This window comes from Tenebrio molitor, chromosome 6 (assembly GCF_963966145.1).
Source record: "Tenebrio molitor chromosome 6, icTenMoli1.1, whole genome shotgun sequence".
NCBI classification, from domain to species: Eukaryota; Metazoa; Arthropoda; class Insecta; order Coleoptera; family Tenebrionidae; genus Tenebrio; species Tenebrio molitor.
Window position 1 is genome coordinate 16,028,117 of NC_091051.1, and position 15,611 is coordinate 16,043,727.

The 15,611-nt window shown below is 39.6% G+C and overlaps 1 protein-coding gene across 12 annotated transcripts in view; it reads left to right on the top strand.

Moving 5' to 3' along the window:
• The window catches only part of lilli (lilliputian), a 140,290-nt gene that overhangs the window by 99,647 nt on the left and 25,032 nt on the right, over window positions 1–15,611 (top strand). For 10 of the 12 annotated variants that reach the window (XM_069051782.1, XM_069051779.1, XM_069051780.1 and 7 more), the window contains exon 2: window positions 8,575–8,677. In XM_069051782.1, coding sequence (XP_068907883.1) covers window positions 8,575–8,677 — 103 coding nt within the window. Of the gene's footprint in view, window positions 1–513; window positions 654–8,189; window positions 8,519–8,574; window positions 8,678–15,611 lie in introns of those variants that run through there. The other 2 variants (XM_069051789.1, XM_069051787.1) reach the window with 2 other exon arrangements.

The window sequence follows — 15,611 nt, forward strand, 5'->3', positions numbered from 1 at the left end:
GGCCACATAATTAAACCATTATCTCGTCACCTGTTGAATGTGCACATGTTTGTATAAACTTTGCACGTTAGTGAGGAAACAAACACGAATTGAATTCGTTCGAATTGATCATTTTTGACGGTCACAGACGAAAGTCCAAGAGACGATTCCAGACAACCTTCAGGTTGTTTGTTTTTTTCAGGATTAGACGTAAATTTTCAGCTTGGGTGGAGTGACTGGGGTCCGGAAGCATTATTTCATTGTCGTGATAAACACACACAACACGTAAGAGGGAAATTATTGCTGTAATCGTTGTTTTGCACTTTGCGTGGCAGGTTAGAAAGAGAGGAGAGTCTGGCAGCAGTTTATTTTTGAAAAATCCCGCTCATCCGTTACGACCGTTATAGTAATTTAGCCTTTGTAAACACACACAACAACGCGTAACAATATAATGGCCGTATCAGTAGATAAATTACCGATAATGCTGATATCGTTTATATTAAATATTAGTCGGTGTTTAACCGTGTTGGGGCAATTTATGAAATAGCACATGTTCCGGTTAACAAAGTGTGAATTCGGTTGTGAATTTCGAGTGCACTGGCAAAAAGTTTCAGGTCTTGGTCCTGGTAGGACGTGATAAAGCAGTCGTCGTCGTCGTCGTCGCGAGGTTGCTCGTAAGTCAGACGAAATTGTCGACGATATCATTGTCGCTTTCCCTCCGGCGATGACGTTCCGAGCTTTCACAGTACAAAACGCCCCGCGACGTAAATAATTCGACAAGAAGTGCCTCGCTGCGACGCTGCTTCCAGACGTACGAAATTGATTACGTCTAAAATATGATTAATAACCGACCATCGCGTTATCTCAGTCGTCGGTGTTACGACGAAACGTCGGTGTTACGACGAAACGTCGGCGCAATTTATTCGGAAAAAATTCAAATTGTCGTCTAGTCCATTCTTCTTGTTTTTTTTTTTTTTGTGTTCATCCGGGAGTCCTGCGCCGTTGAATTTGTAAACGTGCCGTGGGAATTTTAATGATGAAGAAAAACGATATTATCCACACTTCAGCGGCGATCCGTAATTCGGATAAGGTGCCGTATTTATTGTGTGAAATCGGCTTTGGCGATCTCCGGTTTAATTTATAATGGGGGCTTAGTTTACTGAAATGGCGTGCATCGATTTATATTAGGTACATCGAGAGTCAAGGTTAATCAACCAAGACAAATATGTGCGCGAGGTCAATAAATTTACATGAAAAAGGATGAACGGACGGCTCGTTTCTGACTCACAAATCACTTTCGAGTTTCGGGGCTTAGAACGAACTGATCCACCCCGCCCGATCGGAATAATTGGGACGTTTTATGATCGCCATCCGAACTGAAAACATTTTGATTGTTGTGTTGGAGGAATCCCCGAGAGATCCCCACGCGTAATTAATTAATTAGCGTGCTCCTTGGCCCATTTTTCCTACGATTTTCTTCTCCGGTATCAACACCGAGGTAATTAATTTCGGGAGATCGGCTCGCCGAAAACAATACATTTATTTTGTTTTTACGCCGTCGAGTAGGTATGATAATTGAAAGATTCTTTTTCAGTCAATTAAGTATAGTCCGGATCGCGATAAGCGGAGCTTTTGCGCGCGATCGTTAAGTTCCACCTCGCCCGTCTAGCATCCCCGACTCGCGAGCTTTTTATGTTGTGGTTACGTAAAGTTGTGCTAAGTGACAACAACGCCAAATGCTGACGTGACAAGGTACATGTTTATGTAGTGATCGCAGTCGATGAACCGCATTCGACGAAAACTAGACGAGTCGAGTAAAATTAGCTTAGCTTTGGTTTGGAGCTGTTTTGATACCTAATCGGCCTCACAAGGACTAATTGTAAAGCGTTATCTAACAAAATGTGAGGCGACGTTGCGCAGAAACCGAAAGATTGGTCGCGAATTATTAGGATTTCCGACAACTGCGACTCCAAAGCTGAACAAGTATTTCCGAACGTGGGAATAGATGTTAGGAAGGTTTTTCTTCTAACAGAGTATTAGTTAATTTTAGTTTTGCAAATGATATTATACAAACAAACAGAATAGTACCACAAATGATCAGTCATTTAGAAAATTGAACATTTGCAATAGAGGTCGAGTTTGCAACGTAAGTTCACGTACACCGTGCATAATTAACAATCGTAAATTATAGATTTTTTACAATCTCAGGAATATAGCTGTACCGGGTAGAGCATTTAAATAAACTGTTCAACAACCGTAACAGCATTTGACATTCTGCGAATACTGTATCGAGTCCAATCTAAAAGAAAAAAAAATAGATTTTAGTATAAATTATTACATTGAACCGAAATTTCGTAATTGTCATGTTCGTTAATCTATGTCTGGAATTTAGACAAAAGTGGGACATGCATGCATGCACCGAATCTGGACAGTATCGCTGTCACCAGACGACGTTGTCTCTCGAAACAAAACACCGTTTTTGGTTTTGGTACCGACTAATAGGAGTCTTGTAATCTTTGACATGTGCTCAATAGTAATTGATTGTTTGTGATTATCGCGTCCTTGATCAGTATAACATTTTCTTGAAGGTGATGGTTAACACTTTCAACATTAGTTGCGATTTTTTCTCTTCTATTAATAATTAAGAAGTGACCGGTTTTCCCCAAGACGGTCGTGTTCTTAACACATTGTTGCAATAAATTCCTGTCCTCTCTCTTGGACATCCGTAATCAATCGTGTGGCGTGTATTTTAATGAGACTGAATAAGGGTAACCGTCGCTGTAAGGGCGTCATAAATTTATGGGGATACAGTGTCAAAATGTTGAAACCTGACCCGATGCACCGATGATAGCAGCTGAGTCCCGACAGACCAACGGAGCTGGATGGCCAGAAGGTCCGGCACCTTCTTGTGCATAAATTTACTTATAAAATTAAATTGGTAAATACTCGATGTTTTCAGCAGCATGTTTTCATGTCGAACCATTCATAAGTCCATCAGAAGTGGATCGTGCGGACTTCAATTTTTCAAACCACTTTCACGCCATAAATCTTGACACATACCGTGTTTAAAATGCAGGAACTCAGAATTCGGTCCAACCTTGTCGCACAACGGCATTCGATCTTGTTGCATAATTAGAAATTTAATCGACACATTGATCGCGTTTGACATTTGAATTTTTGAAAATTCCGAAACTTACCTCGACCGTGTAAGCAATTTATTCAACGACGGCGGAATAAAACGATGCCAGTAATTATCCTTAAGACGCTCCTGTTGTCACGTAACGGTCTATTCAAATGGCTACCGGTCGTCATTGACCGGGTGTAATCACTTTCTTTTCGTCGGAGTTTTATTACGATTAACTATGTTTCGCGGAACGCTGCGTCGTCGTCTTCAGTAGCTACCGCATCCGTCGTTGAACCGTTACAGATTCCACAGTCTAATATGAAGAAAAAAAAATAGATGCAGGGGGAGAGTCAGTCTCGTGTGGATTGAATCGTTAAGTGCGCCCTCAACAGACGGTCTTGCATGTGCCCAACAGATGTTCTAAGGTGAACACACCTGCTGCCAGACGTCTCGCACTCTAAATTACTCCACAAATCCACGCCCGAGACGCAGGTCAACGTTGGATTCGGGGGCGGCGAGTTATTACTAGAACTGGACGTTTTATAAATAGAGCCGTGGATCGATTCGTGTATAAGAAGAGGAGACGTAAGAAGACCGTAACTAATCGGGTGTATTTCCCACAGTTATTTTCTGTTATACCGGTCGTTTTTGTACTATTTAAACGAGATAGATATGTTGAGAAAATGTTACTTACCGTTGTCGTTCAAAAAAGTCCAATTCTGTTGAACTGGCATCGCCGGTTCGATACAGAATTACTGACAGGTGATCCAGATCAGTACAGGTAGCGTCGATTGCCATCTTGAATAACGAATTAATCTATTTTTACCAACTGATAATTTAAGTAAACTGAAACCCCCACAGTTATAAATAAGTAGCTTGTTGTTAGCTTCGGTTACAACAGGGGTTAGGTAAGTGTTCACTAAAATGTGTTATTTTTGAAACATCTTTGTTTTTGTTATATTGTCTCATCAACTAACCTCCCACTAACGTTCAAACTAATTCAATTTAAATCTCATGTTGTCTTATTAAAAATAAGGAAGAAAAATAACAAAAACGAATAGTTTCCTATCAAATGATACAGATTTTTCGAAGAAAACAACAAATGTTTATTTAGTTTATTCCTGCCACTAGTTGGTAAAATTAATGCTTGTGTTGAGTTAAATATTGATCGAATCAACGTTTTATTATCTAAAAACACACCAACATTGTATTGGGATTGCGTTGAATTGCATAATATAATGTAACTTCCTTTAATTCAAAAGTAAGATTATCACAAGTGACCCAAAAAATTCGCCATTACATGATTTATTAGTTTATTACACTTAGGCCCGGTTTATTCACCTTCAAGTAACTTTATTTGAACGGTAATTACCATGGATCTACCAATAGCAGATTCTAAATCATAGCAACTACTGGCCAGATAAATTTACTTGAAGGTGAATAAACCGGGTCTTAATTTTATTTAACTGATGTATTTATAATAATTATCTAAATACATATATGTTACAAATTAATTTACAAGTGGTAGGCTAAGAAGAAAACAACTAAAATTCCAACTCCATATATTGTTTAACTTGAATTTTTAATAGTACAGAGTGTCAATCTTTACGACCCGATCGAAAACACCCACATTTAAAATTTAAAATTTTCAATAAATTCCAGGAATGATTGTGTATCTTAGTAGAACAGTCTGTTAAATTTCAAATTTTTTAATGAAACAGGTAAATATTTCGTTTTATTTCAATAACCGCTACATTAATTTACATAATTTTCCACTGAGAGTCCTTCCAAACATTTAGGAAAAATTTGGTGTCATTGAAATCATGAAAACATCATCGTTTTTTGAAATAAATGGAATTTGATATTAAAATTCAAAATTTAGCTATAAGTTATTATTATAATTGGGCGATCACTTCCACAAAAGAGGTTGACATGGTTTATTTATGGGACCCTTTAGGGACTTAAGAATTATGTTTGTTGGCTGTTTACCAACAATGAGGTATTTATTTATGACAAATCTTGGTCATTTTTCGCTGTGAATGTTAAAATTGGAGTAATTCAAAAACTAATAATTTTCCTTTGATGTCAATTTCATAAATATATTCTTTGAATTAATTGTGAATTATGAGCGCGTACGAAAAAAAGTTTTGCTCAAAATCAATTTTTTAAATTTTATGGCTCTGAATGAAGTGATAAAATTGATTGCACACATTCGAAGCCTTATGTCAAGGGAGTATACAACTTGACAAAAACAGCTTGGCACATGGCTGATGGATGCGCAGTGAACTGAAATCTGTTTGTTGTGTGTCGAGCTGTTTAAGATCGTGTATAAACGAGCGAAAAATTAAAAACAGAATAAAACGCTTTAAGCTTATTTGCTTCATTGAGTGTACCGCCCCTACAACCCTAGCCATATCCTTGTCTTACAGACACTCTCTCGTCTCTTCTTCTGCACATTTCACGTGCCAAGCTGTTTTTGTCAAGCTGTAACCCTAACGTTTCTTAATTTTTACTAAATTTTTAATAGGGTTTATCGTGCGGACGGTAAAACTTGACTCACTCTGTACAGTGGGAGGCGATAATCCGGATCAATTAAAACTTAAAACCAGTTCGATCCGAATTATCAAATAATCCGGATTAGTAAGCTCTACATTAATACATTTTAAAATCAAAATACATATAACTGCATTTAATTACATAAGTATGTATTCTTTCACAGTTTGAAAAAAAATAGTTATTTTAGTTTGTTGGTTTTAAAAGCCTTGAATCTCTTCAGCGTTATAATATCCAACAAAGATACACCATTCTCTGCTGCCCACTGTAAAGCAACGTTGAAGCTTTTGATAACATCTTTCATTCATTACCTTCATTGATGTGGCGATTTTAAGAATTCTTCGTCATCATCTGTGGTATTATTTTCAATTAGATCGTTCAAATCCCCTGTTTCAATTAATTTCTCATCAACATCTATCTCTATCACCAGCATTTACTTCAGCATTCCGTATATGCTCTGGAGCATGGTAGAAGCCTCTTCAATTTCTTCTGCTGCTGAGCGGATGGTGTCTCTTAAAATATTTAAAGGAATAGAGTCTTCTGTGGCATCTTCTAAATCTAAAGATGTTAATTGAAAGTATCTTCTAGCATATTTGTGAAGTTGTGGATGGTACCTTTTCCCAAACATTGTGAAGGAAGCACACAGGTGTTTTCAAATTTGACTTTTAAGACATTTTACCAGGTCCCCATTGTTGGTTAAAATTTCTGCAAAAAGACTTTTCCGATGGAAAAGCTTTGTTAAGCGAATGGGATTTTGGTCCATAGGCTGAAGACTGAATTAAAGCAGTCGTATTTGGAGGCAAAAATGTCCGAATTTTTTCATCGTCACTCATCAGTTCTTTTTGATCGCAGTGGCTAGATACATTATCAATAAGCAAGTTAAAACCAGTTTAATATACAGTTTTTGGCTGAAACATGATAACCTGATGAAATCCGGATTACAAAATCAACAAAAATTCGGATTGCAACGTATACACAAACGGTGCAGAAACCTAATCCGGTTTATGGGAACATCCGGATTATCGCAGGTCCGGATTATCGGGTCATGACTGTAAATACACCACATTATAAGAAAGTTGAGTTTTAACAGTCAAATTTTTTATCTAATTAAATTTTGTACGTATACAGGGCAAGTCACATAAGGTTTATTTCTGAATTTATTTTGTACGCAACCAAAAATACTAATGACGCTGACCACTTGATACCGTTGATAATGTGATTTAATTTAGTAATCAACGTAGGTATGTAATTTGACTAAAAATGTCAAAATGACAGTTGATGAACTTAATTTTTGATTTCATTAATCAGAACAGGAAAACGTCATTTTGACATTTTTAGCCAAATTACATACCCACGTTGATTACTAAATTAAATCACACTATAAACGGTATCAAGTGGTCTGCGTCATTAGTATTTTTGGTTGCGTACAAAATAAATTCAGAAATAAGCCTTATGTGACTTGCCCTGTATGTACTTTGGAAACCTACTGGTAAATGTCGCAAAAAAAAAAAGAAAATGCATTTTTTCTCTATTTGACATTATACAAAGTGTCTATAAAGGAACGTATATCAAGAGTCCTATGAAATTCAAATATATGTATTTGATTTTTGCCGCTCTGTAGCATATGGTGGTACCAAATAGAAAAACAGAGGCTATGTAAATCCATTAATGACACGTTTTTAATAGACTGTTGTAAGATGAAAAGCATGTAATTCGAATATAGAAAAGCTGAAGAAAACCACAAGCAAAACAATCAAGACGTCGAACTCACAATTGACGCCAAGATATAATAATTTGACATTTGACTGTTGATATCTGATTTGACGTCTTCAACGGCTCGACATAGTTCGACACAATAAAATTACTGAACCGCACAATTCCACAGAACTCTTGAAATACGTTCTTTTAGAAACACTTTGTACCTTTGCACCTGCGTGGTGCATTTGTGACATTTCCACATGCTGATATTTTTAATATGCATATGATTTGGAAATGGTGGTGGAACGCGAGCAGCCATCAGATTTTGTCAGACGTAAAAGCAGTCGCTCCGAAGAAAAACGCAAATAATGTTTATTGTCGCCGGACAATTATTATTGAAATGGTCTACTGTGCACTGGCAGTTGCCTAATCAATTAAGAATAGATTGTTGGATTAATCGTTCGACCATCCGAGCGTGTTATTATCGACGATGGGAAATCAGATGATTTGATTATGGAGCATCTTGGCCCGTCGACCGATTAATCGATTAATACCTAATGAGCGATTAAGGTGGCCGGCCCCGACGATTACTCTCGTCCTGTCGGACAAGTCTTTTGCGGTCGACTCGTCTCGCCGGTAAGTCCCCAGAAGAGTCTCACCGGCGCGGCGACTGGGTCGAGTCAAGTTGAACGCGACCCATCCGCTGTCGACGACGTTGACTCCATCCGTGGCTTATCTTATCGATAGGCGAGCCTGCACGTATCTGTTATGGTTAGTCGTCGAAAACACCGCTTTCGTTATCTGTTATTTTTTTTTAATAAGATGGTGGCTGTGTCACGCGTGTCGAGTGTGTCAGGCCGGGAGGAGAATATTTCGTTCGGTCGGTGTACACCGCCGCCGGCCCGCGCACACCTCCTTCCTCCGTTAACGAGAATGTGACGTCGGATCGTTCGCGTCATGGCTCCAAGTCTGACACACAAAGTTATTTGGCACCGAGTCTGTGTAAAACTGTTAAAGCTAGTCTTTGCTCCGGATTAAAGCGTAATTCGTGGCGTTATCTCGTCGGGCGAAAAAGACCGGTTTTCACCCTCGACGGACGATATGTAGTGGTGTGTCGAGAGGTGCGCCCTCTGTGCGGTTCGTGTCGTTTTGTTTGTGTGCCGTGTATGTATTGCCTCTTGTGTTTTATTGCACTTGTTGAGTGTTTGTTTCTATTGCAGCGTGGAGAGAGACCGCCTGCGCGAGCGGGAGAGGCAGGCCCGGGCCCAGATGTCTTCGCAAGTGGACGAACAAGGAACTTTTCTTTTTGGAGCACCCGTCAGGGTAAGTGTGAACAGAGCCTAGGGAAAAACCGCCGGAGCGGCTGCACCGAACGGCCCCCGGCTCGTATTTATTGTTTAACGCCTAATTTACGACCAATTAAATCCGCCATTAACACCTCCTCGTGCTGCATTTTTGATGATGCCCACCCGACGCGCAAAATTCGGAAATTATGTAATGGAACTTGATTATTAGTGTCGCACTGACCCCGGTACATGCCGTCTGGCGTGCCTGCTGCACGCCACGACAGCCCCCCACGCAGGACGTGTGGTGTATTTTCGGGCGAGTTTCTCCCGTCAAGGACGAGACGGTTCGCTGGAATCGGGATTATCCAATTTTCCCGATATGGATGAGAATTTTTTTTTCCGGCGTTTTTCAGATTTTTCCGCTCGTAATCCGGACGTGTTTATGGGAGAATTTTACGTTTCCATCTGCCCCTACAAAAAAACCAAATTCGGATGGTCTCCTCGTTCTTAAAAGATTTATTGGACGTATTACGGGGCCCGCGTTTTATTGGGTTTCCCGCGATTTTTTTTGACTCATCAGCGTTGTGTTCCGCCACAATGGAAAATTACCACCGAATATACAGGAGCCTCCCAGGAACGTATTTTGTGGCAAAAAAAAAAACAGGATCCTGTCAGACGTTGAGATTTGTTTTAAATCAAATCGGCATTAATTAATGTTTCTTGTCTGTTAGTGTACGCTGATCGTTTTCTCATATCGTCAAGGCCATTTAGTTTCTAAATTGTTGTTTATCATTATTAAAGAAAAGATACAATTCAATTCTGAAATCACACATTATGAACCGAGCCAACCACTTAACTAAGTGCCGATTACTAAATTGTTATTATGATAACACGATTCATTAATTGCTTGACAGCTGCCATATTTGACACTTGCTTGTGCATTGTTTATGACGTGACGTCGATAGTACTGAATTAAACTGAGACAACCACTACGGTTACGTTAAATGGGCCAACAAAATTTACTGATTATTTCTTAGGTTACAGTTACGTTCACCACAGAATATCTATCGGGTGTTCATTTAAATTTCTCCCCAAAGTTGGCGTTGAAGAGTCGATCGTGAACGCACCACTCGTCAAAATGTGTGAGTGAAAACACAAACAAAAAAGTGAGGTTAGATTTAAACAGCTGATCCGTGATCTGAATCCGTGGTGCGTTCACAATCGACTCTTCAACGCCAAATTTAAGTGAACACCCGATATATTAGTACATACAGTAATTATCCTAACAGTCCGATGTCTCTTCTATAATTCAGGTCTTTCGTTGATTAGTTAGCGGTTTAATTCACAAACTCCATAACCGTGGCAATGACAGAAATGTCAAAAACCACATCAATCACTCACTCGATCACGTAGGAAGTTTTATTGTTATGATTTCGAATTAATTTATCGTGATAACTCTTACAATTTAAAATATTACAACAAAATGTTGTGTAACAATAAAATGCATGAAACAAGGCAGTAATTTTGTTTTTTTATTTATAAATAAAGTGAACTGTCATAAAGTGTTTCACAGTTGTTGCGGCAGGTGACTCAGTTGAACGTGTGGGAGGGTCCAGAATGTTTAAAATATTATTTCACGTATCTCATCCTAAGATATTTTGAATTTACGATTATCAGCGGCACCGAACAACGACGGAACGGTCGTTCAAACGAGTGAATTGATGCTTTTCAGTTTGAAAATGACATATTTACAAGAACATATTTATTTGAAATGTTTGTAAGCAGAACTAATATCCTAGCAGTGGAAGAAAAAAAAATGTTAAACTAAGTTTTTAAAGTGAAAACTGTTTTTGTAGGCCACGCTTTCCTCTTGTCTCACTGATTGTCTTTTGTCTTGGAGAACTAGGTGTAAAAGTGAAAATGACTAAAAACACCTCGAAATTTCAATCCTGTCCGAATGACGTCGTAATACAGAAAAGTCATAAACATTGCACAATAGGATGCAGCAAAAATCAGATTAGATTAGATAAGATAATAAAGGTTTTTTTTTCGCGACTGAACTCTAACCACCTCGGCGCTTGCGTCCTTCATGGTGATTTTTCGATAGATTGCTCTATTTGTCATCTCCTGATAGTTCGACTGTACTTCCGTGATTTGGCTGATTTCTTTAATTGGATTACGACGTTCCATTTTTCCCGTTCAATAAAATATTCCGATGGCGTTTTCGTAGTTGTAAAAAAGTCGTCCTTAAATCTTTCATTCATCCCATTCCGGAAAGAGCTTCTACGTAGTAAATTGTAATAAATCGACGGATTACTCGAATAGAAATTGAATTTGGAGCATAAAAGGAACAGGACAAATAATGTAAATTAAATCGTAATGAAAGAGTGGCACAGTTTTAATCCATTTCTATTGCCTCCATTTTTCGCGCAATAATTTCGTTCACGCATTCGCGTCGCAATCAGCTCGCTAACTAACGACTTTCTCAATTAAACGCGGAGAAAGTTGGACACGAATCGTCGGAAAAACGTACATTTTCCTTTAAAAACCCGTAATAATAGTTTCAGTGTAAACATGTTTACCATTGACGAACTTATAGCTCCCGTTTATTATTATCAGAGTATCTAAATTTAAATTCCTATTAAATTTCAGGCACTCTAGTAGAGCTGAATCGACTGGGTTTTTTCACGCGGTCGGTATTTCTTGTTTTTTGGCCTTTACAACCGACACATCCAGTTAACAAATTTGAAAATGCAATTAGTCGGTGCGCGTTATGAATATCAATTAAACGTGGCCTCCATGGTCTCCTGCGTAACCTAGCTTTTGGGACCCGTCCGATCAATCGACCGGGAGATCCTTGCTCGTTTTGGGTCGTCGGTCGAAATAGTCGCAAAAATGTCGGGATTGTTGTGGAAATTCTTCCATGTTCAACGACACAACACGCCGTGGTCGTTTCTTTGCCAAGTTTCTTTAATGAAACGCCTCCGGCATCTCGGTACTTACTTGGTTAATTTTATGCTCGTATCCTCAATTTGTCATGAGAGTCTTAATTTAAACGTAAACATTTCGCGTGCACGTAACGCGACGGGGGGCGAGGGTCGCGCCGCCTCCCGATAAATTCCTAGAGACTCGTTTTTTTGCCGCGCCGTCAGGACGATCGCTTCGCGTCCTGATAAGATTACTTACTACGTTAAACCGGGACGCGAAATTGGAGCAATTAAATTTAGTGCAATTCGCGGCGGTTAGCTAACCCTCCGGTGTTTTATTGTTGTGTGGCGTTTAGGCCGGAGGGCGCGCCCCGACACAGTACAACATGTTAAAGTTTTGTTAATGTAATTGCTTTGTTTAAAGTTCGGGACCATTTATTAAACGGGCGCCCGATAATGAACACGTTGCCCCACATAGACCGGGCGATTTTATCTGCTTCCATTTTTTCCCTCCCCCTCGACGTATTCAGTTTGTCATGCGAGATATACGGTACGTTACGGTTGCGTGTCAGCCGCGATCATGCTAAAAAGACAATTACGTCGAGGATCCGAGTTCACATTTATACCGCAGCAGGTTGAGCCATAACTCCTGGTGCAATTTTCAAGTGCACGGAGAAACCTGCCGAGTTCAACTGTTGCGTATCGGTAAGAAACAGTCGTGGCCCACCTGTGTCGGCCAAATGAGTCGATCGAACCGCCCCCCGTTAGTTATGTCATCGGAATTAATTTATCTTTGATGCGAGGAGCCGTCCCCGTCGAGAGGAAGCGGGACCCGTTCGTTCGTTTCTGTGGGGGCGCTCCGGCCGCGTGCAAAACAACGTGCTAAGTCGACTCTTCTCCGTATCGATTCGAGGAGTCGGAGGAGGTGGAGGCCATTGTTGTTTGTTTTCGAATCTTTTACCTCATTTAACTTCGCAGCGATATTGTTTATTTTGGTGTTATCGAGGTTAATGCGGTTATTCCGGAATGCTGCGATGCAGCTATTAGACTAATGTGATGAATTGCCGGTCCTGTAACACGTCTAATTACGTCGGGTAAAACATCCCTTGTTTGATTGCCAGATCATTATCCTAAAGTGAACCTCGGGTGAGCTTTGATAATAATATTTGAACGAACCGTCCGTTGCCCAAATCCCGAAATCTTAGGGCAGGAACAGCAGGATAAATAATAATTTCCTGCGATATTAAAAATCCTTGGATTTTTTTTCCTCCCCGGCTCGTTAGAGCGTTTTCTTGGATATTTTTATTTGCTTGTTTCCGAAGAGCGTATTTAAGCAGAGGTTTCGTGAAACACGTAGGCGTTAAAAACAAATTAGAATACTTGGAGGTTTTCAATTTTTATTTAAAATTTCATCTTAATTATGCTGCAAAATCTCGTCTTTCAAGTAGGAAATTTTTTAATGAAACACAACAGAAGAGGATAAATTTGGTTCAACGAAGTCATTTTTTAATCACCTTACTTACACTCCAAAAAATATCCATTTTTCTTTTACTTTGTGTAAATTTTTACCCCTAAAGCTGAGGTAATTCTATTTGCAGAAATTTATTCATATCAAAATATTTTTATTTAACCGCATCACACTTATTTTACGTAATTTAACCAGAACTGTGTAAATGTACGTTGACAGCAATTATTTCACCGATTTGAAATTATGTATTCTATTCTATTCTATTTTCCTTAACAAGGTAAGAGTACCTACTAATTAATTGCCTCTTGGGGTACATTCTTTAAATCACAATAGTTATTTGTAGGTATATCAAGGTCGCGCTAATTTGATACCTGAAAAATCTAAACGTCAGTCTTACAGGAAACCCTGCTTTGTATCAAATATTAAAATGATGTTTACTTTAACGACTGTCGTAAAGAGCAACGGCCGTGAAATTGGATTTCGCGGCCTGTTTTAGATACGCGGAATGCTCGTTTCGCGTACGGTTGCACAAAAACATTTTTACTCAACACGCAGTTATCAATTGATTGTAATTAAGTTCAAGGTTATTAATACATATATATTTCTTTACGACCACAAAGTTGTCACAACTGAAATTTTTATTTGTAGTTATGAGCATTCGTTAAAACAATGTGACATTTATTTATCATAACGTGTAAATAATCAAGTCTTACTTTTATCAGTCGTGATATTTTCTAATCAATGTTCCTAAGAATATAAATGTCATTTTGTGTATTTATAAGGTTCGAATTTCGGTTTTGTGATTTCGGAAACTCCAATAACAGTATTATTTATTTATTACTTATCTAATGTCCTTGTAAGATAAACATGTACATTGAAGGATTATGAAGTGTAAAATAGAATAAAATCAGATGGAAACTCCTCAGAATACAACATGTGCAACAAACATTGGGTGCCATATTTAAAAAATCCCATTTTTCACTGCCTTTAATTAAGTGGTGGTTTAAAACGGTAGTCACACAAATTTGATAATCTAAAACAATTCGGTAAGATTCAGTCGTTCTATATAAAATATTTGCAGATTATTATAGTTTTGTAACCCGCTCCCGGGGACAAAGTAAAGAAATAAATACCCACGCAATTCTATTAACAAAAAAATGTGTTTTCAAATGTCAATCAAATTGTATTGTCTACCCGAGTTGAGATCTTGCCTGTTGACATTACATATTACTTTCGCATGATAGGTTCCATATTTGACTCGTATCGGTTCGAATTTTTATCGTTGAGTAAATAAACAAAACAAAAAAGTCGTTGCGTCATTTATTTGAGGAAAATTTGTAATTTTTTTCCTGTTGACGCGATCCGTAGAAGTTGAGCCGCGGCGATTGTTCGTATGATGAGTTCACATTATTTGCAGACAAATTAAGTACCGAAATAGAGTTCTCGACGGCGAAAGACTGAAACTTCTCCGAATAAGGTTTGCTAATGAAAGAGACCCAAATAATCAAGGAGAATATGTCTGGCGCTCGTGAGAGGAGCCATTCCGACAAAGTCGATTTGAATTCATCCGACGAATCCGGTTCAGCTTCCGCACGTGATAGATCGCTTCGGGTTGCGAAAGACACATAAAAGCTTCTGTTGCACCGGAGCAAGTATTATTTCCGGCTCGGTTCGTATCAACCTTGGAATGTCGAGGAAGTGGCCGTCAGCAAGCGCTCAACATTCGAAAAAGTCGCACAGAAGCCGCGTGCAAATGTCTAAATCAAGGCTGAACTGATCGAAGTTGTGGCGGCGGCGGCGGCTCTCCCGCCACCCGTCCAGCGCGCGAATTCTTCTCGGTCCCGAGCATAGGTGTACGTACACACATCGACGATTCATTATTCACAACCGCAAAGTAAATTGCCGTCGCCGAGCGAAATTGCTTGCAACCTTCGCATTAGCTAACGTTTATTTGTTGCTTCGCGAATTGAAGGCCATTTATTTTTGTAATGTTGAGCGGTCGAGTGTGCAGACAGATATCTACGTGTTGAATCGCGCAATTAAACGGCGAGGGGGGCGGCGACGGCGACGGCTCCGTAAATTCGGTCGTCTGGCAAAAGAGCGTCGCGGCGATTATCGACGTCGGCGGAGGCAAAGCGCATACGTAATCGGTCCTGCGGCGTTCTTACAGTGGATGCCTCCGTCGGCGTCACCGTAACCTCGGCAACAGGCCGGACGAAAGCGGGACGCAATAGGATTAAGGCCGATTCTCACGTGGAGGGTTGGCCGCGACGAGTGGATGCGCGCGGCCAACTGGAGAGAGGACGCCGGGCACGTGACGCCTTTGTAATTTCATTAAAACTTTGTACGGCGTTAGCGAATTACAATCCCCCCGTTTATTTCCCAGGTGGATCGCGATCAATTTATCAAAGGACTCGCCGGTGTTATTTTGCAGATTTTTCAGGCGGAGAGCGGGTTTTTTCCGATTCTCGTATTATCTGCTGGCGGTCGCAGAGGTGGCGTTGAGATTTGCATAACGTTCGCGTACGGTGACGTCATTTGCTTATTGACACAAATCTGACGGGAGCGCGCAATCA